The sequence below is a fragment of the Hyposmocoma kahamanoa genome, unplaced genomic scaffold, assembly GCF_003589595.1.
Source record: "Hyposmocoma kahamanoa isolate Upper Pololo Valley unplaced genomic scaffold, ASM358959v1 102, whole genome shotgun sequence".
NCBI lineage: Eukaryota > Metazoa > Arthropoda > Insecta > Lepidoptera > Cosmopterigidae > Hyposmocoma > Hyposmocoma kahamanoa.
The window spans coordinates 2978561-3006300 of record NW_020653337.1 but is presented as its reverse complement, the minus strand read 5'-3'; the positions used below and the strand labels follow the sequence as shown (position 1 = coordinate 3006300).

At 37.7% G+C, this 27740-nt stretch overlaps 2 protein-coding genes across 3 annotated transcripts in view; one reads left to right on the top strand and one right to left on the bottom strand.

Moving 5' to 3' along the window:
* Positions 1–6695, top strand: part of LOC113232849 (mediator of RNA polymerase II transcription subunit 15) — a 13968-nt gene extending 7273 nt beyond the window's left edge. Inside the window, exons 7-10 of the mRNA XM_026467703.1 lie at positions 133–296; positions 2362–2586; positions 4870–5093; positions 5848–6695. Of these exons, the coding sequence (XP_026323488.1) occupies positions 133–296; positions 2362–2586; positions 4870–5093; positions 5848–5962 (728 nt within the window). The 3' untranslated portion in view covers positions 5963–6695. The remainder of the gene's footprint in view (positions 1–132; positions 297–2361; positions 2587–4869; positions 5094–5847) is intronic.
* A 2431-nt stretch (positions 6696–9126) lies between these two features.
* LOC113233724 (tripartite motif-containing protein 45) overlaps positions 9127–27740 on the bottom strand; it is a 29612-nt gene continuing 10998 nt past the window's right edge. The window contains exons 2-11 of one of the 2 annotated variants that reach the window (XM_026468914.1): positions 19623–19765; positions 17086–17262; positions 14404–14580; positions 13082–13258; positions 12564–12761; positions 12215–12425; positions 11750–11841; positions 11432–11584; positions 10536–10671; positions 9127–9340 (exon numbers count right to left, since the gene is read on the bottom strand). In XM_026468914.1, the coding sequence (XP_026324699.1) occupies positions 9213–9340; positions 10536–10671; positions 11432–11584; positions 11750–11841; positions 12215–12425; positions 12564–12761; positions 13082–13258; positions 14404–14580; positions 17086–17262; positions 19623–19765 (1592 nt within the window). In that variant the 3' untranslated portion in view covers positions 9127–9212. The remainder of the gene's footprint in view (positions 9341–10535; positions 10672–11431; positions 11585–11749; positions 11842–12214; positions 12426–12563; positions 12762–13081; positions 13259–14403; positions 14581–17085; positions 17263–19622; positions 19766–27740) is intronic. The other variant, XM_026468906.1, reaches the window with a different exon arrangement.

Here is a 27740-nt window from a genome sequence, read left to right as displayed (position 1 = left end):
ATTCCAGGTGTAATCTATAGTCCAATATAATCTATGGATTGCCCACCTGAATTCCTCCTGAACTCGAAAAGTCTTGACACGTAATAATTGTATTAGCAAAATTTTGACAACTCCATATGGTTCTCATTTCAGATGTGGAAAAGTTAACGAAGATGAAGAATCTCCTGGACATCCTGTCGAACCCGAACAAGCGTATGCCGTTGGAGACGCTCATTAAATGCGAAGTGGTTTTGGAGAAGCTTGACTTCAAACGCAGCGAAGGCGTCGGCCTTGGATTGCCACCTACAGCTGGCAAGGTACGCGAGTATAATAGCAAAGCTGGGTTTTAGCTACCATTTTCTTTTTTGGTGATTTTAAGAACAGATTTTTAACTGTTCGTGATTTAACTACATTTAATTTGATACTTCATGCCATCGTTGATAAATAAGTTATGTTCACATGTATGTATGTGCTTTTTTAAAGCAGACATACGTTTAGTGGAAAATGTTCTCATATGGAGGCTGTGTCTTATTCAGCTATGCTGTAAAGTTGCTTGCTTATCAGTATTCTACGGGATATATCACGGAGAGTGTGCGAACAAATTCCATGGAATAACTCCTTCATCCCTTTCTGTCATTGGGAGACTAGACATCGGCTAGAGTCCACTCCTATGTTGAGGATATATCCAAGATTCGCACGAAGCGTTACGCTTCCACATTTATTTGACGATCTCCATGATCGAGCGGTTTGTTGTAGAGTTGTTCTCTGAACGTTATAACTTGGGTCATTACAAGGCTGGAAGAGGTATTATCTAGGTGTACATGCTCCATCGCCAACCCCATCGTCACTTTCCATCAGGTGAGATGGAGGTCGAATACGCATCCATCCATCGTCTAATATCTATAAATAATAATAATTCTTTATTGACAAGTTTATTATTAAATACAAATTACCATTATATATAAAAACAAAAGCAAAAGCAATAAAATAAAATAATTGTCATACAATAAAAATAAAATACAATACAATGCGCTTATAAGGTATGCCTGTCATTTCTTGTTTCCATTACGATGCACGGAAATCCAGTATTTAAAAAAGGAATAAGTACTTGATTTCCGTGCATCGTGATGAAAAAGTAGCGGTTACTAAAGATATACATTTATGTTACGGTAAGTGTGATTAATTGGAAATTATTAATAATCATCAATCATTATTAATAATTACTGAAATTCGAGACAAAAGTAATAAATTAATTATTTTTACCGGTGATTATGAATAATTAAACCTTAGTATTTATAATTGTAATAAATTTTTAACCGACTTCAAAAAAGGAGGAGGTTCTCAATTCGACTGTATGTTCTTTTTTTGTGTGTATGTTACGCGATAACTCCGGTATTTGTGAACCGATTTTCATGATTCTTTTTTTGTTGGAAAGAGGGCACTTCCATAGTGGTCCCATTTCATTTTGAAGAAAATTATCCACCTCGAACGGTGGCTGTTCACGCATGAAGATTCATTTTTATAAATAGCGCCTAACTTTAATTTAGGAGCAATTACTTTAATGGTTGATTTTGCTATTTCTCCAATTCAAGGCGTTTTTCTCTCAATATACTTTGTGTAGTGTCGTAGTGAGAACTGGTTCTGGCACTCGCTGAACCAGACGAAGTCCGTGCAAACGGACTGATCTGGGGTTAGGACCTGACCAGACGGTCCTTATGCGGGTACGCTCGCACAGGTCATAGTGCCCAACCAAGAGGTTGATAGGGACTATAAACAAAACTTATGTAGAAAGATTGGGACTGTCCCTGCCCCCTGTAGGTTTAGGCATAGATTACTTAATAATTATTATGTAACAGATATGTTACTCTCATACAAAATCCAATATACCTACGCTAAGAGCCTACTTAATTTGACTAATGACACCAGGCGCACACTACGAGGAAAAAGGAACCTAAGCAAGCGCTTTTGGAGAAGTGAAAATAACGTTGCCCGCTGTGTGCAATCGTACGGAACCGAATGCGCTAGAATGTACAAGGGTTGTAATGTAAATGAAAGACTTGTCTCAGCGCCTGCACTGTCGGTGGTACACTCAGCGGTAGGCACTTATCGCGTAACCTCGAGCGAGTGATGGACCCCTGATTTAGGTTAAGTTATATGAAAAAGCTGAACCGAATTTCTCTACGTTTCACAATTGCAATTTGTGTCGTCGAATTTTACTACTATTACCGAGGAGAGCATCTTGTGAATTATTATTAACAACCAGTAAGAGTGATGAATTTCACATTTACCAAACCATAAGGTACTTATTAATAATTACCGGTCATTATTTAGATTTATCACGTTAATTACAATTACCGTAACATGCATCATGTTCAATTTCAGGAGCAAATCTTCAACCCCCTTCTTGAAGTCGTGAACAACTGCCTCCAATCGCCGCTGGCCAACCATACTCTCAAACGCACCTTCGGTTCCACTCTCGACTCCATCAACGGCCCTGACATCAAGAACCTTCCACCTCCGTTGAAAATACAAAAGATCGAAGAACAGACCATGGAGATACCTGATGTGTTGCAGGGAGAAATTGCTAGATTAGATTCTAGATTTAAGGTAAGTGGTTTTATTAAATTATTTAAAAGCGGAATAATGTGAACCACGAAAGAAAAACGAGCAATGGAAGGGCCCTAATGTAGTAAGATAACTATCAGAATATCTGGCGCCAAAACTCATACTTACATAATTTTAAACACTTTGAAATCTTGATAATGATGAAATATATGATGATGAAATTGGTCATAGTTTCTTATTTAAAAAGAAGTAACTTATCCTGGTTTGTTAATATAATTTAAACTTTACTCAGTTGGCATACCTTTAAAAGTTCAATACCTATTATTGCATGTTAAGAAATTTCGTTCAATGTGCTGCCATCTAGCGGCATTAGGTGAAAGACGACGAACGATTAACGTCTATTAACGTTCTCCAAAAAAAAGCCAAACAGTAATGCTCACATTACTGCGCTTCCTATTGTTTATGATATCAAGTGACGGGACGAACATGTCGCGAGTCTGGTGGTAAGCCTGGTCATAACAGTTGCAGTCCCACTCAGTGCTTTAAGTAACAAAGATCTGAGTGGCACTGCCGCTGCGCCCGACACCCTGAGACATAAGTTGACAAGTCCCATGCGCCTGTAATATCACCAGCACGCTTACATAGAAATAGATATGTAGGTGGCAGTAATAGTTATTTGTTCTGTAAGGCTACAAATGTCTCGTTAGATGCAAGTGCTTGTATTCAATTCAGGTTTCAAAACCTGAGCAAGCAAAGGAGTCTAATGGTTTAAAAACAGATTCCTGAGAGTAGCAAGTCACGACACGCAAAACAACTTTGCTGCCGAACAAAACACACCTTTTCACTTCACTATAGCCAGGAAAATGGATTATTTATTTATTTACTCAAACGCCGCAAAAATGGGGACAACAAAAATGGGTTGTATATTATTCCCCGTACCAGACGAAACGTATAAGTTATGGTTATATCGACCCCTCCTACGTAAAGTATCGTATGTCGAAATTGCCAAGTTTACAGGGAAGCGCTTTAAAATTCTCAGTTTTATTCGGCAAAGCTCGTTACTCAAATAGAGTGATCATCTAATACCTCATCTAACCGATATCTAGGATTTTATAATACTCTATGTGAGTAGCGAGCTTTGTCGAATAAAACTGAGAAATGCTAAAGGCACGTGTTGTGCTTATTTCAGTGAATTCAGAATATTTAAAAGGCTCCTCTGTAAACTTGGCAATTTCGACATACGATACTTTACGTCGGAGGGGTCGAATTATATAATATAAACATGGTAGATGAAGGAGAAGCAGTTGAACTATAACAAATCAGTTTTAATAAACAAATAAGTCATCGTTGCCAATCTAATGTCAACTATAATAAGAATGAAATATAATATAAGTATTATATTATATATATATATATGTATAGCCCCAAGCGCATCCTGAGCGCGTTGTCCGCACGCTGGGACTCGCCGATGCTCGCGCATTGTATGCGGCTACATGCGGTCGTATAGAAAATAAATGTTGTTTTGTTTTTGTGTCGCTGTCCTTATGTATTGTACAATTAACTAACCCTTAGACCTAAGCATTTTGTAATTTACTAACAAATTATGGACCAGTTCCGAAATAAATGATTATTATTATTATTATTTCTTGTACTCGACTGATGGTCGGATTATTAGAACAAGGTGGGCCTAACCCAAGTATTCTGGTTCGATTGTGGTATTGTGAGGGGATGTGAGTGAGTGGTGTTTTTTTGTGGAGATTGTTGAGTCAGGTGTGTTTAAGAAACGGCGGACTATCGAGCATGTGTCTAGTAGAATTGACTTTTGTAGAGGTATGTAGGTTTTAGGGTGCAGATCTATCATTTTTAAGGCGGTATGAACATTGACTTACAATTATATGGACGTCGGGTCCGCGCTAAAAAGTGTCTGAACTTATAGGGCGTTAAAACCGTATACAGAGCGTCATTCACGTTTTAGTCTTCGTTTGTTCGACTGACAGCGAAGCAAGCAAAATTAGACAGTATTGCGATGACATTACAATTTAAATTCAACGTTTTAGCTTTTTCATATTCCTTTACATGTCACTACGTTTAAATAGGTTGACTTGGAACATTTTTTTCGTGGTTTTTGTATTAGACCCGTCGTCCATTTATTTGTAAGTCAATGGGTATGAAGGGTTATTATTATTATTATTATTATTAGATACCCTGTGTTACAGTATTCCGAAATATACCAACGGATTTATATTACACAAATAGCGTGTGAGAAATCGCGTAGTTGAATGAAATCGACGAACGGTGAAAGAGCAGTTCGGTGCGCGTGCGCAGGTGTCGCTGGAGGCCATGCAGCTGGCGGGCGGCGCGGGCGCCATCGCGCTGGTGGCGCAGCTGGACGACGCGCGGCTGCCGTGCGTGCCGGCCGTGCACGTGGCCGTGCCGCGCGACTACCCGCGCCTGGCGCCCGCGCGCCTGCGCCGCTCGGCCGCGCGCCACGGCCCGCCCGACTCCTTCCTGGCGCGCGTCGAGCGGGCCATGGACGCGCGCTGCGCCAGGTACGTTACGACGGACCCCTGCTTAGACGTTGCTCACACACGGACACCGTGCTTGGACGACTTACAGTTGTGGGCAGTCGCGTATGTAACCAGAAATAGAGACGAAATAAGGGCCGTATATTCCTGGTAACACATTAGCGATACAGCTCTTGTAAATATCAACTCCCGTTTGCAGGCCAGCTACTGACCTGTGTGTACGTCTCCGTATATTCCAAAAAAATATTCTGAATTTATTCTAATAAAGATTAATATGGTGTGGGAAAAACAGCAAAACATCTAATTACAAAACAAACGGAATCACATTTCATCGGTAATTTAATATTAAATATGTAATTTTGCAATTTTCGTCCATATTAGCAAAGCTCAAGTTAACTGGTCGATTTGAAGCAAGGGTCGGCTTTTTTTACTTGTACCCCTTTTCACTAGAGCCACAGATATAAAGCCCTGAATCAAACTATAATCGTGCATTAATGTTATAACGAACTTCCTGAAAAACATGAATGAGCAAGACTCATCATCATGGTTAATCTTTTCTTTATTTAGGAGCTAGGCTCTTGTCGGTCAAAGTAAATCTAACTATCTCTGTGCGACACTCTATGGTCGTGATTTGACATTTTCCCTTGCCTCTTTCCGTCAATCTTCCCTTATATTATAATACTTCTAAAAACCATTGTGTCGTATCAAATGCCTAAATATCTCTCTCTTTGCCTTCATAGCACGTATAATTTAATTGAACGAAATTTATGATATGCAGGTTACCCAAAACCTGTTCGGTGGGGCAACTGCTGGACGCCTGGGAGATGAGCGTGCGACAGGCGTGCGCGCCCAACCCCATGACGTATACGCCCGTGCCCGCACTAGGACTATAAGAGACCTGCTGAAAGCCTCACACTCTTGCATTGGGGAGGTAATTAAATCTACCACGATTACAATACTTTTGCAAAAACAATTACCTAAACACATTTCCAACCCTATTGAAGACGTACTATTTTGACGCTATCAGGTTGTTGACACAGATCATAAATTCCATCATTCAATTCTATATTTTGAATTCTGTTAATATCTATAATAATATCAATAAATATTATGTTTTATCACCATTATATAAATTAATTTGTTTATTTTAGGAAATTACACCACTGTTTGAATTTGCAGAAGTTAAAAACATAAATTGTTTATTGTTCACGACTAGAATCTCATATTGCAATTTCCCTACGGCATTTTACAGGTTTATATCGCTTGAAAACTGTCGACATTGCCCATTAAATATGACAGAGTGTGAGCCCGTACGTATGTACTGCATGTAGTATTTATTTATAGAGATATGTTTCTTTGTAGTTGGCGAGGAAGAGATTAAGTATATATAAAGGATGTTAGGAGACTGTTCCTGGTAACCTTAACTACGTAGTCTACTCTTCTTTTTCTATGTTGGGAAGAGTTAATTTTTTATAATAAAAAAATATGTCCACGTAGTGTAGTTTACTAGAATGGTCTGCTGACACCAAATCAATTCGTGCACAATTGAACCGTATGTACACGCAAATAGGGTAGTTATTTGTGTAGCGCCGTATAGCGCTTTTCAGTGTAAGAATTTGTATGCTATCACTCTAAGCACGTGAATATACGGTTCAATTTTGTAGTTGGCTCAGTTTGAGAGGCTAAACTTGAATAGCCTGTTATACTAAATTCTATGGCTCTACTGAAAAAAGGTACAAGTCAAAAAAGCCAACTTTACTAGGAAACGCGAAGAACACTTATCGCTTAATATCATATATATCATATTAAACTTTAACTGTTTTTCGCGTCGCCTTGTAAAGTAGGCTTTTTTGACTTGTATCCCTTTTCACTAGAGCCACAGAATTTATCTAAATGGTACCTAAACGGTCTTTAGTGAAATGTTGTCAAGAACGCCAAACTCGCCAATTCAGTTATTTTAATTTGATTTAAATAAGCATAACGATATTGTTTGTTAATTTTAGCTTAAAATAAATTTTAATTATAAGGGATCTTCTTAACCGTTGAAACATTTTTAAATATGAAAAATATCAATGTTTTTTTTACAGATGTGATACAAGCTGTGATAAGTTATATAATTCAACAATTTCACATTTTTATACAATGAAGAGAATAGGATATAACTTAATATGATTCTGGAGACGAAATTATAATAATTGCTATTCCCGTTTTACTAAGAGAATGCTAGATGGCGTTAGTTGTTGAAATTATCGAGAATCATTTGCCAAGCCACTTTATAGCGTAAACGTACAGTTGGATTTCAGCTGTTCTGCGTTTGTGTGGAAAGATAATTTTATTTATTTGCATTTGGGAAAAAGCAATGCTTTTCCTTGTTTTACGTGTTAACACCTGGAATCTGTTATTGATATTGAAATAAAAAAACAGCACAAGGTTTCATTACCACGTCTTAACTTCGAAACGTCAACAGATGGCGTAGTTATTCAATTGAATCAAGCCAGCGTTATTTTCTCTCTAAAATAGGCATGTTTTTCTTCATCATTTTGTTTCTATTTGAGAACCTTTGTTGGCAATCCGTTAGGCTCAACTCACACTGGCGCAGACTCGAAGCGTTGCGACGCGTCATGTTTTTCGCCTATAGCATATTCATCTATATTTTCCCATTATTAAGGCACAAATTTGTGTTTTGCAAATATGGAATCGAACAGCGAGGTGTGTCGCCTGGCGGTGGAGTTGAAAAACAGGACGCGACGCGACTCTGCGCCAGTATGAGTTGAGCCTTACATAATCATTGTTATTACGTAATATTACGCTATCTAATTGCTAAGCTAGACAAATGTCTATGAACCATTGGTGTTATTTGTAGAGTCCAAAACTCTTGTATGTTTCAAAATTGGCAATAACGCCACCTATTGTCATTTTCGAGTTAACAACACTGTTAATTTCGTCTCCAATAATTTTAAAAACTTCCAAAAACCAATAATAAAATAATGAACAAATGTTTTAAAATGGACTGAATTAGTTCAATTTTAGTTAAAAAAAAATTTTAATCGTCGGGATCAATCGAGCAATAATGGAGGTCCCTAGGATTTTACAGTGTTGTCACGTGAATCGAAGTATGAATAAGCAATAACTTAATTTACAATAAAACTTCAATGTAATATTAGTCATCGTTTTATTTTTTCTGTCATGATTACGATACGATATTACCTTATTATTAAGACATAATGCAGTCACTAACAAAAATCGACCCCTCCTACGTAAAATATCGTATGTCGAAATCTGTGATCTTTACCGAATAAACAGAAATTCTAAAGTCACGTGCTCACTTCAGTGAATTCAGAACTTTACAACGCTCCCCTGTCGACATACGATACTTTACGTAGGAGGGATCGAAATGTTCACTAATAGCAAAATAAAATTAGTAAAGTGAAGAGGGTAGAGGTAAATATGGACGTACATGTCGCGATTGGGTATATCTATAAATACATTATTTTAGTGAACAAGACACGTAAATGATAATAGTTTATTATCTCGGTACAGAATACTAAAAAAACCGACTTCAAAAGTACATGGAATTACATATATTACATAGTTTTATTGAAATCGGTTACCAGAAAGTGCACAAACCCGGATTCATCCCCTAGTTCAATCAGAAATTCCATCTGATTTCGAGACTACCCGATCGGTTTCATTCCGATATAAACCAAAATCAGCATGCAGAAGGCGAAAGAAGTTTGTCCTGAACGTAGCGAGTGTGTAGGTTCATGATCTTTACCTTCCCTATTGGCAGACTATACAGAATGTCCCACGACTTTGCGCCACGAGGGAAACTTGATGAAATTACGCCTGTGGCAGTGTCCCACAGATCCGTGCGATTCAAAGATCTGAGCGGCACTACAACTGTCACGGATAGACGTGTCGTTCAACACTAGGTGCATGATTTGTTCGTCCCGTCGCTTAATGTTATAAAAAATATTGAATAAATGAGGTATTTTGCTTTATGGAGAAATTATTTTAAATTATTACAACTTGAACCTTAAGTGACAGTTTCGCGGTGTTCAGGTCAAATGTATTGGAATAATTGAAAGCACAAATTCCGTAACTATTCCTTTAATAGAGAAGATCAAGTACAGTGTAGAGCAGTCAAAGCGAGAACTGGTAAAGCTGGCTGCGGACTCGCGGCGCCCGTGCGCATGCGCCGTGGCGCTGCGTGGAGCCGCAGCACGACCAGTGGCGCGCGCCCGGCCAGCCCGCGTGTCCGTGGCCGCAGCCTACGCACAAACGTAAGTGTAAACTCGAGCACAGCTGTTGTATAGGTAGCGTGCAGGGGAACCACACAGATATGTGCAGTGGATTAAAACTCAATCAACCCGTCCAAGCTTTTCCCAAAGATATGGGTTTTAATCCATTTCTGCCCGAATCATGGGCAGAAACGGCGAATACGGAATTTGGTATAATTCCATACTTATTACAAATTTCGGTGTAAAAAAATCTTTTTAAGATGAAAAAGAGGCAACTCCTCACAATACCTACTTTACAATCCTCACTAACAAGGAAGCATATTTAAATTAGATTTTTACGAAAATCGATTCAAGGACTAACGATTTTTTTAATCGATTTATTTCAATGCGATTTTCAAGCGAACCAATTCAATAGAAAGGCAAGTCGAATCGTCCAAATCAGAAAGCAATAAACATTTTGTAACATCATAAAATTTGAACGAAACTCGATTTAAGTACATCAAACATTTAGTAGTAAATAGATAGTTTTTGCCTCGATTTTGGACATTAATGGGTATTATTAATCCAATTTAAATCCGGCCAGCATTGACTTACAAATAAATGGACGACGGGTCTAATACAAAAAACCACGAAAAAAATGTCCCAAGTCAACCTATTCGAAATTTAAATTGTAATGTCATCGCAGTATCGCGCTGTCAGTAGAACAAATGAAGACTAAAGCGGAGTGTAGCGCTCTGTATACGATTTTAGCGCCTTAAAAGTGCGGACACTTTTTAGCGCGGACCCGACGTCCATATAATTGTAAGTCAATGCCGGCCAGCATTAGTTTGTTTGAAAAAACAAATACACGCGATTTAGATTCCATAAAAGCCTTATTTGTGTCACGATTGCTTTATACTTCATAAACGACAATAAAGCTTGAAATACACAGAGCGGGTGCGGGTCGGGCGCATGTCGGGTCGGAAGCACGGCGGGTGTAATTCCGCGTGCGCCCGTCCCGCGCCCGCGCTTGGAGTATTGTCGTCCATATTAATACACGGAATTAGACCCGCCGTGCACCCGATCCGACACGCGCCCGACCCGCACCCGCTGTCTGTGTGTTTCACGCTTAATCGACAAGCTCAATGCCGCATAAAACTTCGCAGCTTTGTATTTAATTTGGTTTGCTTTCCAAAGCAAATAATTACTAGGTTGTCCCTATCTTCGACACGAGAACAAAGTTTACCTTTGTATCCTCCTCCCATGGATGCACCACATCCACAAGTGGCGTCTCGCCTTCCACCAGAAGAGCAAAATGCACAACAGTGGAACTGCCCAGTGTGGGACTTTGATACTCGTGCTGCACACGGGAATGGACTGCCCTGCGAAAGAAGATTTTTCTTCGAGATCAGTGTCACCCGGCAAAAAATACCAAAAGATGAATACAATAAAAGTATAACAGTTTTATCCGTGAGGAGAGCAGGCTGGATATGGCATGAACGTAAATTTCTTTGGTTTCAAAGACCGAATTTTTCAAAGGAGTTTTTACACAATTATTTTTGGAACCATCGAGTACATAACCAGAAATAGAGACGAAATGGCATTTCATTTGTTTGAAAACTATTCTGCCAAATCATTACGGTGACAACTGCGCACCGATTGGCCAGCCCGAATTCGAAACAATTCACGGGTGTTGTCAATTGTTTCACTTCAAATCGACCAGCATAACTTGAGCTTTGCTATGACACATATTTAATTACTGATGAAATGTGATTCCGTTTGTTTTGTAATGTTTTGCTGTTTTTCCCACAGCACCGAATGGAACAGCCCCATTGTTAGAGATATTATCTTTATTACAAATAAATACAGAATATTTTTGGAATATACGAAGACGTACACACAAGTCAGCTGTTGGCGGTGTACTGTTTCAGCTTTCTAATTTGTGATTTCAGCGCAAACGAGAGTTGATATTTAGAAGTGATATGAGGCCCTTTTGCCTGATGAGTGACCAGGGATGGATGGCCCTTATTTCGTCTCTATTTCTGGTTAAATACTCGATGTTTGGAACCAAGCCCGATTCACAAGCCTTATCTTGTTTGTCTGGAGGCCGAACAGTTCTTCTCATATTTGGCTGTGTCTTACCTTTATCGGCTTATTGTTCAAAGTGACAGCCAGCAAGTAAGCACCAGGACTAGGAGCAGTGAATACAATCGAGTAGGTTCCGTCAGCTCGGTCTGTCACCTTCGCCATTGCTGGTCTTGCGCTTGAATCGCGTCTTCTGAAATACCCTGCCACCTGAAATCAGGAAGCGGAATGCATATATCTCAACGTTTAGTGTTTTCATTTTAACACAAATTTGCTTGATTATCGTTCTTGCGAGCAAGGTCAATATCGTAATTTAAATATCTCAGTTGCTCTAGTCAACTGTTCCTCTTCAAAGTGAAGTTTCTTTAAACATACCTGTTCACCGCCACACCAAATTCTTTCGCCGCTGCTGTCTCGAAGTTCCATTATAGCTTCATGTGGACAATCTACCTTGAGATCTTGAAGACCTAAAATGATTAAATCACGTCAAATAGGTCGCAAGAATGATTTCCGAGCACCTACAGGACTTTAGCTTCTTTTCTATGTAATTCGCAAACTTGACTTTGAGAAATAGCTTTTACAATTTCACAGTGAATCTGGAACTCTAAGGGTCGTATTCTAGAACTCTACTCAATGCTCAAGTCAGGATTTGAGTATGGTTTAAAGCACTCGAAATCGTACTCAAGTCCCTGCCATTTGGGTCGTCCCTGTCTTGTGTTTCCAGTGCAATCCTGACTTGAGCATTGAGTAGAGTTCTAGAATACGACCCTAAATTTGTGATCTTTGGCTGACCTCATGGTATTTGTGTTTTGAATTTAAGCAAACTTTCATATGAATTACCTTCTACGCTAAGCACACATCGTTCAGTATCCGGTGATCTAGTTAGCAGCCTTCCAAACAACGTAGAATCATTAACAGGTGCAGTTGGTGCAAATCGTAGCTCACAACGAGGAGGTTCAGCCAATGACTGTAATTCCGATAACCGTTCGAGACGTCTGAGGACTAAACCGCTGAGAGAGAGAAGCTCGTCTTCTTTTGCTTCTGATAATAGCTGGAAGATTTGGAAAATAATTATGGTTCTTTGCATACTTGCATTATAGGGATTTAACAGATCTTTCCCTTATATCTTACAAAGAAGGATTCATAAAACAAATCTCCATGAGATCTCCCTTTCGTAAATATCACCTACCTCTTCAGCAAATTTGACAGCATCCATAGCCTGGTGAGCTCTTTCATCCAGTTCCCTGTTCTGTTCTTCAACTTTTTGCTGGTACCGAGCTCTCGCTCTGGCTGCAGCAGTACAAAGAGCTCGCCCGTGAGCTTCTACTGCTTTGCGGTATTGTTCAGCCCATGCTTTTACTTCTGCTTCTACTTGTGAAGCTTGGGTCTGAAGAAGACAGTACGGATGCAAAAATATCTTAAGTTTATTTTATTTATGTATAAAACAAGATATTGTAGCACATAATAGACAGGTCATTTTCACAACATGTACACCAAAAATGTTTTGTGAAATGATGGTCCAAAAAAGCTATAAAAAGATATATGAATGTTGTGTTTGAGGCCGCTAGACGGGCATGCTTTTGTACCTATAACAGGACTTAGATAGATACTTTCTGTTTCCTGTTACACCTATTGGTATGTATACAATTTGGATTTACGGGAATTTGAACTCAACATATTCTGGTTCTGGTTTGTTGAACCACGTACATCAACTTCCATGGCTTGCACGTTGAGTATCCGATTAGCGTGTCCAACATTCTCAGGCACGTGCTTTGCGCGGTCGCACGCGTCGCGCAGCAGTCTTGCGCGTTCGGCCGCTGCGCGTGACGCGTTGGCCAGCGCGTGCCCCGAGTGGGAGATCAGACAGCAGTCGCGGCATATGACCTGGTAATGGTAGTACGTAACGTTGCATCTTAAATTAATCCTGACGCTGAATTTATTTCAGATTATAGCCAGGGAACTGACTTTTCTGAATCGTAAATTGTTAGTATTTGTATTGTTGAATATCATAATTTTCAAGTTTTTATTGAATGTTACGATGTTTTACTCCCATGATATTCAATTATTTTTTGTTAATATAATTACAATAAAAATTAGTTAAAAACTTTTGTTAAAAGCTTTGACTTTGTTAGAAGACGTCGCGTCGTTGGTTCGAATCCGGCCGGGTCGAAGGAATTTTTTCTAAATGGACGATCTTTACTATTAATAAAGAACAAATTATTGGAGCAATTTCCCAAAAAATAATTTAATAAAATGGTATTAAAATATCGTGAAATTCAAGAAAAACTTGAAAATTACAATGATTAAAGCGACATCTCTAGTCTACGATGGTAGCTGTAAAGGTACCTCTCTTAGTGAAGAAATAATTTTCTCACAGATGGCGCTACGGCATAAAAAGCCGTTAAAAACAAAAAACAATGATCTGCAACAAGCACATAGAAAAATTCGTAAGGTCCGCTGGTTCGCTCCGTGGCTTAGTTTGCATAGCGTCTGCCACGGTGGCTAGAAGATGTCAGTTCAAATCCGGCCGGATCGAAGGAATTTTTTAATAATTATAATTATGACGTTTTTGACTACATTCTTTGTGAAAATACTTCACTAGTTTGTTATTATTATTGATGCAAAGATCGAACGACACGAAAAATTCCTCCGATTCGATTGGAGTCGAACCAGCGTCTGTTGCCACACCGAGGCCACCATTTTTACCAGCTGAGTTACAGATCGAATCTTGATCTGCGACTCTGTCTACAGATCGAGTCTCTCGATAAGAGTGGCAGGTCGAGACTCGATCTGTTGGCAAGAACGGTAGCCCTGGTGTGGCAATAGGCGTTGGTTTGAGTCTAGCCAGATTGAATGAACTTTTCTTTGTATTGTACAATTTTCTATTCATAATATTAATAACTTGCTTAATTTACAATAAAATCGACTTTAAGGATGCTGGTGCGTCCAATGCCAATTGAGAAACAAATCTTGCCATGTGTTTGGAAATTCTACGACTTGAGGGTTATTTAAGGTTATTATTTCCTCACCTGCTGGCAAGAAGCGCAGTAAACACTTAGTTCGGCCTTCGGGTGCTGACTGCAATATCGGACAGGGCCTGGATCAAGTGGGTGCAGCGAGTGCCTAGCCGTTGCTTTCTGCCTGCCATGAGCTTCCCCACAGGAGGTACAGATACTGACCAAGCATTGGCTACAGCGACTTTCTGCCTGTGAATTTTTGTTTTTTTTTACTGTAGAACTTTGGTTAAATCAGTTAATATAATTATGATAACCTCTTGAAACTTACAAATCGAAAAAGTATCACTACGTTTCAAAAACGCGTGGAAATCTACATGTGGTAACCCGCATTAGACAAGCACGTGAACTCTATAGTCCACTATTAGGTCATCCGTAACTAAACCTCGTGATCGAAAAACTTTTGTATAAAAAGTGGACCGTGCCGTTACAGACAATCTTATTGTCGATACAACCTCAAATGGCTTTGGTTGATTCCGCAGTGAAAGTGTGGAATCAATCACTTTGAAAAAAATATATACTAAAATTGAGGACATATCTACACTGATTACTATTCGGTGTGAAAACACGATTCCGAAAATTATCACAACACAAAAAAAAAACAACTTACCTCGAAATTTTACAAGAAAACCGCTGCATTCAATAGGTACTTTCCATCTACCAATGACTTTTTTATACATCAATTGAACTAAATAGAACATGTATAATATACGATATACATTTTTCAAATAGCTTAAATGTCGTTTGTAACAAAAATAAACTTTGAAATAAAGCCAGTGTCTGCCGCTCGACAAGCATAATGAATCGTATCGGAAAACTTTTCGGTTACTTTAAAGTAAAAATAACCATTTAATATCGCTGCTACATCTTTCGATATCTTTAATAACATAATAAGGTCAAGTCACGACAGTTCGGCTATTAGATATCCTGACCTATAATCTTGCAATATATTGTTTGGCTACAATCCAAGTTTGCATAACACCGGTATGAATGAGAAACTACTTGACACATATTTGCTACATTTACGCGATTGGGTGATGGTAATTAAGGGTGCGCTTTGGTATAATAATACCAGATCTGCTATACGATAACTTTTAAACGATTATAGATATTGAAATATTAACATTTGAGGTTCGAGGAAAGAAAGTTCTTAGTGGCACCATCCCGACGCTAATCATCTATTGCGTCCAGCGGTACAGACGACGTTGTTATACGTGTCACGGCTGCATTACTCCACAAAGTCAGGTGAAATTGTGGAGTATTTATTCTCGAGCGGTTGGGGTCCCGCCAAAATGTGAATTTTAATCCATTTGTGGTGAGTGTACCAACTCAACATTTGTGGACCTTCATGAAGGAGTTTTAGCCGAAAGATGTTATTTATCAACGTATCCGAGGCCGTTTACCGGACACCCAAGTTGCGTTACACGTCGCAGTCCATACGTGTAAATAAATAAACAGTGGTTTATTGTAATATTATATTGTATGTTAGTAATTAAGGTATGTATTATGTGGGTCATGTGGCCTGAATTAAATAAATAAATTAATATTAAAAAAAGATTCTACGAAGGAATTGGTCGTTACCTTTTTTTTTAGGATTTTATGTCGTTCATATTATTTTTACGTCTTTCACCTGGTAAAAGCCCTTTTGACGTATGTGGCTTTATTAGGTACTAACTAAGGCTTCAACTGTTCCCAAATAAACAAAATGTTGCGGTGGTACACAGTATACATATTACTAACTTATCTATCAAAATAATTGCACAAGTTTTAATAAACTGTGTTACACAACCAAACTGATATGACTAAACAGATTCTGTTGTGAAGTAGGTAAGTAGTTACTGTTCTCGACAACGATTTCTTTTAAAGTACAAAAAATATTTCAAAATAACTCACACGAATACTTTGTAACTCGTAATGTGACATTTACAAAGGCTGCTGAACAAATGAAACGTAACAAAACCGATGAGGTATTTGTAAAACCGCTCGTATTCCCGACCGATGCGCGTGAGTTGCGACCACGTGCGGCATTGTGAGGGTATGCTTAAAATATCACCAGTGAAGGTGCGCAGCATTGCTTTTATGTTTTTCATAATGCTACATGTACACTTATTGTATTTGTTTACAAGAACGCATTATAATAACATAAGCAAGCAAGAAAGCAAAAAATACAATAATAACAGAATGGTTTGCCCTCTTATCTCACAAAGAATGCCAATTGGCAGAATAGGTGATTGGTTAGAATGGCATTATTAATACTTCCTATTCAAGTATCACAGTCTTGATTTTGAGCTTGAGTTTTCAATAATCCACTAAGCTCGTTTAATAAATAATAATTGTGGTATGGATATTAAAATCTTTCTCTGTGCACATCAACAACTACCAGCTAATTAAGCGTCATTTGAGAGCATCATACATATATCCGCTTATTAATAAATGAAGCTACGGGTCAAAATCAATATTATATCCTAATCAAACAAATGCCGTGTCTTTTTTAAATTGAGATACTATCAACAAATATAACGAAAAGAAGAGTTTATTTAATATACGCTTCTTTTCTATAAGACGCTTCAGAGGTGTTTCAAGATCTGAGTGACAAGTCAAGTGATATGCATTTAATACGAGATAGATAAAGGATCAAGCCAAATATGTTCTGACACATATCGACAAGTGCCGAGTGAACCCGATAATTCGACTCACCTTATTATCACAATTGCAAAGATCACACAGTATGCTGGTTCTGTCTTCTTGACCGGCAGTCACCATCTTCCTAAGCAGGATATAGTTGAGAGGCAGAGCTGATATGCCTCCAAGAGGGAGCTGTGTTTCGTAACCGCATGTCGGGCAGAGGAAGAATTGGACGCTTTTGCCCGATATCTGCAAAATATTACTTTATTCCAGAGCTTTACTAATTACAAAAACTACAGTTGCGAAATTGTAAAATGGAGCATGACACGTCACCCTATGATTTTGAAGAATTTCTAAGACGCTGGTACGCCAGCGGTTGTAATCTATCATTGTGTAGTTTTCCAAGAGGTTCCACTGCACGCTGCGTCACACAGCTGGCTAGATTTGCTGTTAAACCAAAGTTCGATGGATGCTAGCGACATCATAATTCATATATTATGTTCGGCATTATTCCTCCAACTCATCGTCATTGTTTGCATGGTTTATGTCTACCTTTTCATTCTCTATTTCTCTAGCAACTGTTTGATTTTGGGCCTCTTCGGGGTCCTCTTCGATTATCACAGAATGAACATTGTGAACAGGTTCTATATGTTTACATTTTAGATCGGCAGCTGCCATAGCTATCACCATGTCTAGACACTGCCCCTCATCTAGCAACTTGCATTCGTATATGGAAGAATTTGGGTGTTCACGGTCCGGTGATTGTTCTTTGCATTTTAATTTGAATGCGACGTCTTTTGTACCACATTCAAATTTTATATTGTATACATCGCAAGGCAGTGGTCGACTCGGTGGCGGTGGTGGACATAGTGGCGGTGGACACAGTGGCGGTGGACATGGTGGCAGTGAACATAGACATTCTGGCGGTGGATGTGTTGGCGGTGGACATTTTGGCTCTGGTTTAGACTTTAGATTTTTTACATTTACAAATATGGAGTGCGAAGAGTTTAACAAAACGGCTTCATTGTCGTTATTGTTTTCTTCTTCTTTGTTGTCCTGGTTGTGATCCGTACAAGAACCGTCGCCGTCTTGTTCCTCGGAAAACAGTTCGATAAACACGGGGAAAGCTACTATTGTTCTTCCAAAATTTTGTACGTATTTGTATGTGCGACACCCGACTGTTTGAGTGTCCATTTCCTTTTCAGTATTTCTTGGTTCCACTGATTTCCAATTGCTTCGCGATTGCTTGAATCGACATTTACCTTTTGGATATTCTGTAAGGTTTTCTAATATCTGTAAATACTCCTGAGATCCAGAAGCTAACTGTGCGCCTTCACTGAATTTATTCAGCTTTTGTGCAAACTGTTTGCATATTTCTTCAGAAGAATCTTTATTCAAATTTTCGTCTTGTGTATCCATCGTGTTTTATAAGGTAAGTACATAAATGTTTTATTTAATTTCGAGATATTTCACTGCTTTAATCATCTTCTTTTAAGGCGATACACTTGTGAGTTGTTAGACTGTTTCGGGTCATTTCGGGTTGATTATTTTTAGGCAATATTCTATGAGGTTTGGTCCATTGGGATCTTCTCTTTAGTGTTATGCCTTCAATAACTCTAATTTCTCGATCCATGTTGTCGGGTCTCAAAATGGAATGGTTTTCAATGAAAACTACTTTTTTACATTATTATAATTTAAGTTTGATTTGTCATAATGTACGAGATTGACTTGACGTAAATGATTGAATTTCTTCTGAAAAGTAAAAGCTATTGGTTTTTGGCTTAGTTGTAATCTTTTTTGTTTACTGACGCAATAAAGAAGATGGAAATTTATATTCGGGTGCATTCGGAGATTCGAAGACAGCCAAGATATGTCATGAACCCACTATGCGTACTTTACACAGCAGTTGTGCCTTTTTTCGTTCCGAGGGCAGTACTGTATTATTATGTTTTTTTCTCTCCTCTAAGATTGTTACGGGCACATGGGACTTGTAAACTTATGTCTCAGGGTAACGGGCGCAGCGGGAGTGCCCCTCAGATCTTTGCGGTTTGAAGCTTTGAGTGGCACTGCAACTGTTATGGACAGGCGTGTAGCTTCATCAGGCGCACTACTTGACCGTCCCGTCACTTGATATTATAAAAAAAATATTTCCACACTTTAAGGTTTTTATTGTACATTAGTGGTCAAAGTGATTTATTGTAACCTTACTTTTAAAACGAAGATAGATTATGTTTTTGACTGCGTTTTCTTTTTTTTTCCATCCTATAATGTGCGTACAAATCTGGAGAATGCGCCGCGAACAAATGTGGATTTAATAAGTATAATATAATTAATATAATTTGTAGTAATTAAAGAGTAATATCTCCATATAAAAATTATGTGCAAAGGTAGATAATATTTTGTTCTTAAATAACTAATTTTAGACTTTTATTAAGTTAGTTTTCAGGATTTTATACGATCGAGTAAAGTACATCCCTTCGTGTAACAAATTAGTGCATTCGCCAGATTTGTACGCACTCTAAGGTAGTTAAGTAACGACGTAATTACAAACAAGGTGACAACTGTGGAAGAGATTACTACTTACTACCAGAGATTTATGCCACAATTACCTTTCTAGTTAAAATGCCATATTTGTGAGGTTTCTGTTCCCAGCTGTTGTCTGAGCTGGAATGTCGGATGTCGCTCTCGTACCCCGAGCCTGCCGAGTTCGCTGAACCAGATCCGGATTCTCCAGGGTCTAATTGAATTGAACCTGTAGGAATTGAATAGGTACCTTTATTTATAAGTTTTTTTCAGAGTTCGTTGCAATGGGACGGAACAATAGCTCAGAGCAGTAACCTGAATCTCAATGAAGAATTATTTGTTACGTTTACTGATATTTAGGCTTCAAAAATCAGTCACCTTTGTTTAAAAAAAACATTTCTAAGGATAGTTTTTGGAACTCTTGTACTTTTTATTGGTTTCATCGAGTATAAAACCAAAAATAGAGACGAAATAAGGGCCACCCATCTTTGCCAAATCATCAGGCAAAAAAATCTTTTATCTCTTGTAAATATCAACTCTCGCTTGCGCTGATATCACAAATAAGAAAACTGAAATAGTACAGCGCCAACAACTGACCTGTGTGTATGACCCGTATATTTCAAAAATATTCTGTATTTATTATAATAAAGATAATATCGCTGTTCCATTCAGTGCTGTGGGAAAAACAGCAAAACATCTAATTACAAAACAAACGGAACCACATTTCATCGGTAATTAAATATGTAATTTTGCAATTTTCATTCATTACAGCAAAGTCAAAGTCAAAGTCAAAGATTATTTATTCCATAGGTAAAATAAATTTACACTTGAAATCGTCACATTTAAGCTACTGCTCGTTCACTACGCTGACCTCCCTGAGAAGAACGAGCAAGAAACTCTAGGGATTGCTCTTTTCAAATAAAGTTAAATGCTATGGAATACACTTTGAATCAAATTTGTGTGGATTCTGGAGCCATGTCGTCTTTCCATACATCTCAATCAAAGCTCAAGTTAAACTGGTCGATTTGAAGTCAAACAATGTAAAAACAATGTTTTTAGGTTTTATAAATTAGTTATGTCTTTATATTTACATTGCATATTTTTTAATAACTAACAAAGACTAGACAATATAGATATGCCGAATTAAAAAATAAATCTAAGGTGAAGTATGGAATTTGTACAATATACATGCAAATAATACGGTACTGGATGAGAAGGTTTAGGTGCTCTGGAAGAGAAGGCCTAGGTGTTCTGGGTAGTGCCGCGGAGTGAATTCCGTTGCCCTTGGTCTCGGGTTTGATTCCCGGCACAACAGATTTTTTAAATGAACTTTCTTGAACTTGGGTCTGGTCTGGGTGTCTGGTAATGCCTATGCTTGGATTCAGTTTCTCTGGCAGTCATAAGGAGTACAGGGAGTTCCCTAGTTTGAGACCAGGTGGTTGGAAACAGAACAGACAAAAGTACATTTCCCAAATTGATTCTACCGGGAAATGAACACGGGAGCAAGAGCTACGGAATACACTACGGGGTATTACCCAGAACACCTAGTAGCAAAAAACCATTTTAGGAAAATTCGTTTCCGAAACTGGTTCTACCGGGAATCGAACTCGGGATCAAGAGTTACGGAACACACTCCGCGTCACTACCCAGAACACCTAGGCCATAACCATTTTAGAAAATTTAAATTCCGAAACTGGTTCCATCGGAAATCAAACCCAGGACTAAGAGCTACGGAATTCACTCGGCGACACTTTCCAGAACACCTAGGCCAAAACCATTTTAGAAAAGTTTCCCAAATTGGTTCTACCGGGAATAGAACTTGATGGGTTCTCATCATGCGTGCTTTACGTAAAATCTACAAATTTCTTAAAACACGACCACACACACAGCATATTCCCGTGAGAAGAAATATTCACTTTATTTAACACATTGGAAGTTCTATATCGTATTGCTATTTCCAAAGTTCGGACCTAAGCAGTCCGATGTCGCTCAGCCAATGTTTGCCTTTCAAAGAAATATACGACCATCGACCATATTACGACCAACGTCGTAATCACTTTTATTTTTTTATTATTACTATAAGTGTTTATTTACGTATTGCATAAAACAAATTGAATAAATAATACATAAAAGTGATACTTTCAATGACGCATAATTAATTAGTAAATATTGAAGTTTGGTAAATGCATTTAAAATATAGCGAATAAAAGTATTTGTTTCAATTTTACTATTCTTTTCTACTTCACTTTTATAGTTGAAAATAGTAGTATTAGTTATTAATTGGTCCTATCAACTAACGATTGAATCATTGCAAGATTTACCTAATACTGTCACTATTTATGATATTACGATTTTGACCCTAAAATATTATGTAATGTTTATTTTTACGATGGTTTATTCTCGAATGTCTCTGAGGGAACAACAACGTAGGTATAGATTGCAAAAAAACACTTATGACTCTTCTGTATTCTAATTTACAACTTATCTTTATTGGACTTTGTGTAAGTACAAGCGAGTGGTCGATAGATGGCGTATGAAATTATTACTACTGCTTAGAGGTCAAATCGTCAAAGTCATTCGCGACCACACCCCGGACACTCCATACAATGGTCGAAAGTTATTTACCTATTACTACTACACATAGCAAGGCGCTATCTGCACATGCGCAAATGCCTGCGTGAAGTGACAGGGTTACCCATCACTGTCTCGTGCAATTTCCGTTACGTGCTCAGAGCGGCAACATAGCGAAAATTCTTAAGCGAACCTGTTATCTTTAATTATATTAAAATAATTCTAATAACTACACATGTTAATTAAGTATTTACATCGATATAATATTTATTATATTTTTCATTACATCACTAACTAGAATAACATTGAAGATTTATTTTAAAAATTTATTAACACCACTTAAAAAAAATTATTTTGGACTGGTTTTAAAAGGTATTTGAAATTGCGTGTCCAAGTTTATCTTATATTCACTACGTACATTTATCGGTAATACAAATTGAAAATTCGAGAAACTTTGTCTACTAACTCACGAAGTTATGGTGTCTCATTATATTGATATAAATAGTAACGTACAAGTGTCGTGATGAATAAATGACAACTATGTTCAAATATCAAAGCCGTCTTGATGCGAAAACGGCTCGCCGAGAGCCTTGTTGCCGTTCAATCAATGTGACCGTCAATGTGCGGGGCGCGGTGGGGTATCTAAATTTAGGGAGGGGCGGAGAGTGTCCATTCCCTTACTTTTTTGTTCTCTGTTCGCGACAAGCTTAAAAATCTGCGCGGTAAACGCGCGGAAAAGCCTTGTCAGTGTGTTCGACGGCGCGTGTTTTCCATACAAACTGAGCTACTTCAGTGCAGTGTGATAACTGCCTTAAATAGCAAAAAATAGAGCAATAAAGTGTCTTATAAAAACAGTTAAAATTAGTTAATGTGTTCGACTTAGAGGAACTTACCCTAACGATGCATACCTGAAATATCGTTAAACAATTTCAATATTCTAAAACTGGGTTATGGTTTTTTTATGATAACTCAAAAAATGACAGATGTATTTATAAAGTTTCATTACATCCAACAAGTACTGCCGCCAATCAGTAATATGATCATTATTGAGTTCCGGTTTTGAAGGGTAAGGGTGCCGGGAAAACTACAGTCACCTGGGACTTGTAAATTTTACGTCTCAGAGTGCCGGGCGCAGTGCAGTGCACTTCAGGTCTTTGCCATTTAAGGCTTTGCGTGGCTTTGCAACTGTTATGGGTAGGCGTGTCGCTTAGTACATACATACATATACTTCACGCCTTTTTCCCATCGCCGTAGGCAGAGACAACAGTCTTCCACTTGCTACGGTCCTGACACTCATCTCGCGTCACTTAGTGTCATAAAAAAGTCGTCCTTGAGAACCGTGGGAAACCGCTCTGATAGTATAGTAGCAACTGTTACAGAACCAATCAACCACGAAGAGGATCTATGGATATTTGACTAATATAATGGACAATAGTTTTCACAAGGCTATTGAAATACTTTTGAGTACGTAAAGCACAAGCGAGCGCTTGCAGCCTAGTGGGAAAGCGATTGCTTCACAATTGACAGCACGACGGTTCGAATCCCAGTGGCAGCATGCACTTATTACTTTATTTTTTAACCCACGCAGGTACCTATATTTCTAAATGTTTAGTAGGTGGTAAATGAATATTTAATACACCTTAAATTTTTGAGCAGGTTCAACTAGATTGTGGTTTTGTTTTCGCCTGGCTTCGCCGCCTTTGTGTAGTTCAGGATATCGTTTGCTCAAACAGTGTAATTTATTGTTTAAGTAAAAAATAATAATTTTAGTTTTTTTTTATAACTTGTGACAGATGGGGTTCGTCCGCGCTCGCCGCCCGCCCCCGTTGCCGTGCCGCCCAAGGCTATGGCCCCCTCTGCACCCCACGCTACGCCACTGTTAATACTATTAACTATATATCTAATTGCTGCATGGTGGCCGGCACTGACTGGGTGCGGGCGGCATAGGACCGAGAGAGTTGACGTGCTCAGGGGGATGCCTATGTCAAGCAGGGGATGCATGTAAGCTAATGAGTAAGTATATAGCAATACCTCACGTTAAAGGCGAAGGAAAACATCGTAAAGTAACTTTTATGAAGAAGGTTCACTCGTTGAAAACGTCCGTCTACAACCACAGATCTCCTTAGAGGAGTCCCGTGCCCAACAGTGGGACATGCAATGGTTTGACGGTGATAATGATGACATAATTGACGGCAGAGTTACTTAATGATTTAAGTATCTCAAATACTTAGTGATTTATGTATCCTTAGGTGTTAAAAATGCCTCATCTGCAAAATGACAACTTTTCAGGAGAGAGTTAGAGCGTGAAACACATAGAGGGCGGGTGCCGGTCGGGTGCGGGTCGGGCGCGGTTCGGGTCGGAACATGGCGGGTCTAATTCCGTGTATTTATATGGACCACAACCACAGACCAAATAAACGACAATACACCGAGCGGACGGGCGCTCTCTGCGTGTCACTCTTTAAAGGTTCTAAGAATGAAGTCGTTGGCTTTTTTTTATACTTTAATAGGAGAGTTAAAAGCACCTTAGTAATTATTATTATTCGATATAAGTATTTCAGTTTGTATAGGTAATAAATATTTGTCTAAATTATTTTAATTCATACTAGGTACATTATTTTAACATTATTCTAAGTCTTTCTTTTTTATTTTGATTTTAGATTAAATACATAAATAGATACATAAATTGTTATTAATAATAAAACAATCGTACCGTAATATACCATTGTCGAAATTTATTCAATGAAATCGTAATACTATCGCAACAGGACAGGCTCTGTCCTGTTTGAGACCAACTGTATCCATGCACAATGCTGTCAGGCATATTTCACATATTCACAATATGTTTCATGTCCTACTTTCTTATTATTTATATCACTTTCATGTGATTGATAAAAGCATTTTTGGCGTATGTTCATCATAAGTCGAATTGACACAATGATATATTTACATTTATTTATAATAATAATAATAAATAGAGAGCTTTGAGGAGTATGGCTGGAGTGACTCGGATGGATAAATCACGGAACAGTGTGATAAGAAAGCGTTGCGGCGTGGAAGAAGAGATAGTGACAAAGATAGAGAAAGGGATGCTTAGATGGTTCGGACATGTAGAGAGAATGAATGAAAGAAGAGTGACGAAACAGATTTATAAAAATTTTGATTCATAAATATTGATTTAGATTTATGAAAATTTGGCACTATTCAAAAGTTATTTTGCGATTTCCACTAAGTCAATAAAATTATTAAAATGATTACGATTCCATTTAAAAATTGCCTTAACGTATGAACGTTATACCAATAATTTGTCAACAATACTTGAAAGATTGGAAACTCTAGTCGAGTTTCAACATTCAAAAAACGTTCAATAGTTAATTAATTGCATTTATTTATTGACAATTGGCTATATAGCCTAACAAGGCAACAAATAAGTATGAAATTGGAAATATAATAAAACATAAACGAAATTTATTAGAAATGTAACAAATCTAAAAAAATTTTGTCACGGAGTAACTTTATTTGAATTGCTTATTTTGACAGATGAGACCGCCATGTGCAAATGACACGTCATGATACGATTTTATGAAAGAAAACGTGAACGGATTTCGAATGGGGAACGTAAACCGGTAGCTAAAATTATTTACATTTTATTTATAAACACAATTCAAACTTATAACTATGATCATTATGATGGTACCCGAGTCACATGAAATATTCAATTATATTCTAAATACTCCTAATTTGATTTTTTTTTTAATTTATTAAGGCTTTGGCAAAGCCATCAGCCTAAACATGAAGTTTAATTATGTTTCTGTAAACATGGCCGCCACAAAGAGGATAGGCAATTTGAGGCGCCGTGCTTGGATTGACTCGGGATTCCTTAGAACGGGCCGATACGGGTATTTTAGTTCGAGATTCGTATAATTTCGCGTTTTAATCTTCGCTTAAGGCACAATAGCACTATCCTGTTCCACTTTAAACTAGATTTCACAAAATAATTGAAAGTCAAAATAAAAACGACACTTTTCCCTCCAAAAGGTCCACAGCGAATCTCTTAATTTGAAGTTTAGATAGGGGTGAACAGCACACATAAACAAAAATAAAGAATAGTAAATTCTTATAAATAAACAAAAAATATTAAATAAAAACAATGACTAAAAATTGTATTAATTTGCTGGTCAATGACTTATGTGCTATTGTGCTTATTGTTACAAAGATACTGAATGGTATCTCTTAGATCATATCCTATGGTTTAAAATAAAAGTTAACTCTATAGGTGACTACAGATTTGCTCGACATTGTCGATCGTTAATGTCGATCGATGTTATGTTTTGAGACAGAAATTTTGCTGCATCTTTACTTGTAAAGCTGCAATACATGCATTGTACTATACACTGTACTGTACTGTATACATATATCTGCATGTACTTGCAGTTTTACAAGAAAATATGCGGCAAAATTTCTGTATCAAAACACATGATATTGATTGACAATATGGAGCAAATCTTTAGGCACCTTATGACTACTAAATGTAATTGTTTTCACTCTTTTACTTTCTCTGACGCCCTGTCTTGTTCGAGTTCATTGGTGTCCATGCTCGGTCCACATAACATAACTACGTTATTTTCCTTTATTTTATACTGTGATCAATTCTAAGATATTATACGTAAGACTGTATTTGGTGAGCATCTGTATGGAACAAATAGTAATAAACAAATTTACATCTAAGACGCGATTTCATTTCGCTGCACCACTAACATTATTATCTGCATGGCCACGCATAACTCATAACTTCCACCGTTCCTGGCTTCAACATGTTGTTATCGCATGGGACCTCAAGGTTGGTTCGTCATGCCCAGCAGATCGAAGGAAATGCTATCTAGCTGTTTTTGTTGCGATGTTTATGCAATAAACGATCACAGTCGTATAACTATTAATGAATATAATTTGCATCATGTAGTTTGTAATAAATTTGAAGCTATCAGCGCAAAAGTGGTGTAACCCACATTTTTTTCTACAATATTACGGTGTTTTGTAAAAATTCATCGTTTAATTGACTTAAAAAAAAGTTCTTCATTAGACTGTTTTTTTTTTGTATGTACGTTACGCGATAACTTTGTGAATCGATTTTGATGATTCTTTTTTTTTGAAAGAGGTTACCTCAGTGGTTCCATTTGAATTTAAAGAAAATATTCCACTTCTAAGAGTGGCAAACTGGGGGATGAATCCGGTTTCGCGGAGTTTCCGGTAACCGATTTCAATAAAACTTGGTAAATAGAGAGAACTTTTGAGGTCGGTTTTTTGGTATACTCTGTACTGAGATTATTTATTTATTTTTGTTTTTTATTTAATTATTAGATGTACAAAATAGTTTCCATTCACTCCTTAACAAAAGCTTAAACATTATTGCTAGTTCTAATCTAGAACGTAAACCTAAACATGTACATACAGCATGACCAATCATGAGTAAACAATTTTGTTACAATATATTAATAAAACGTAATTAGGCATAATAAAACTGTAACCTTAAATAAAATAGAATTACTATGACTATATAACTATGAAATAGAAAAACTGTGGTGCTTGTGGATCGGATTGCGAAGTCTTTTAGTTTATTGCAATTAATTTTAAAG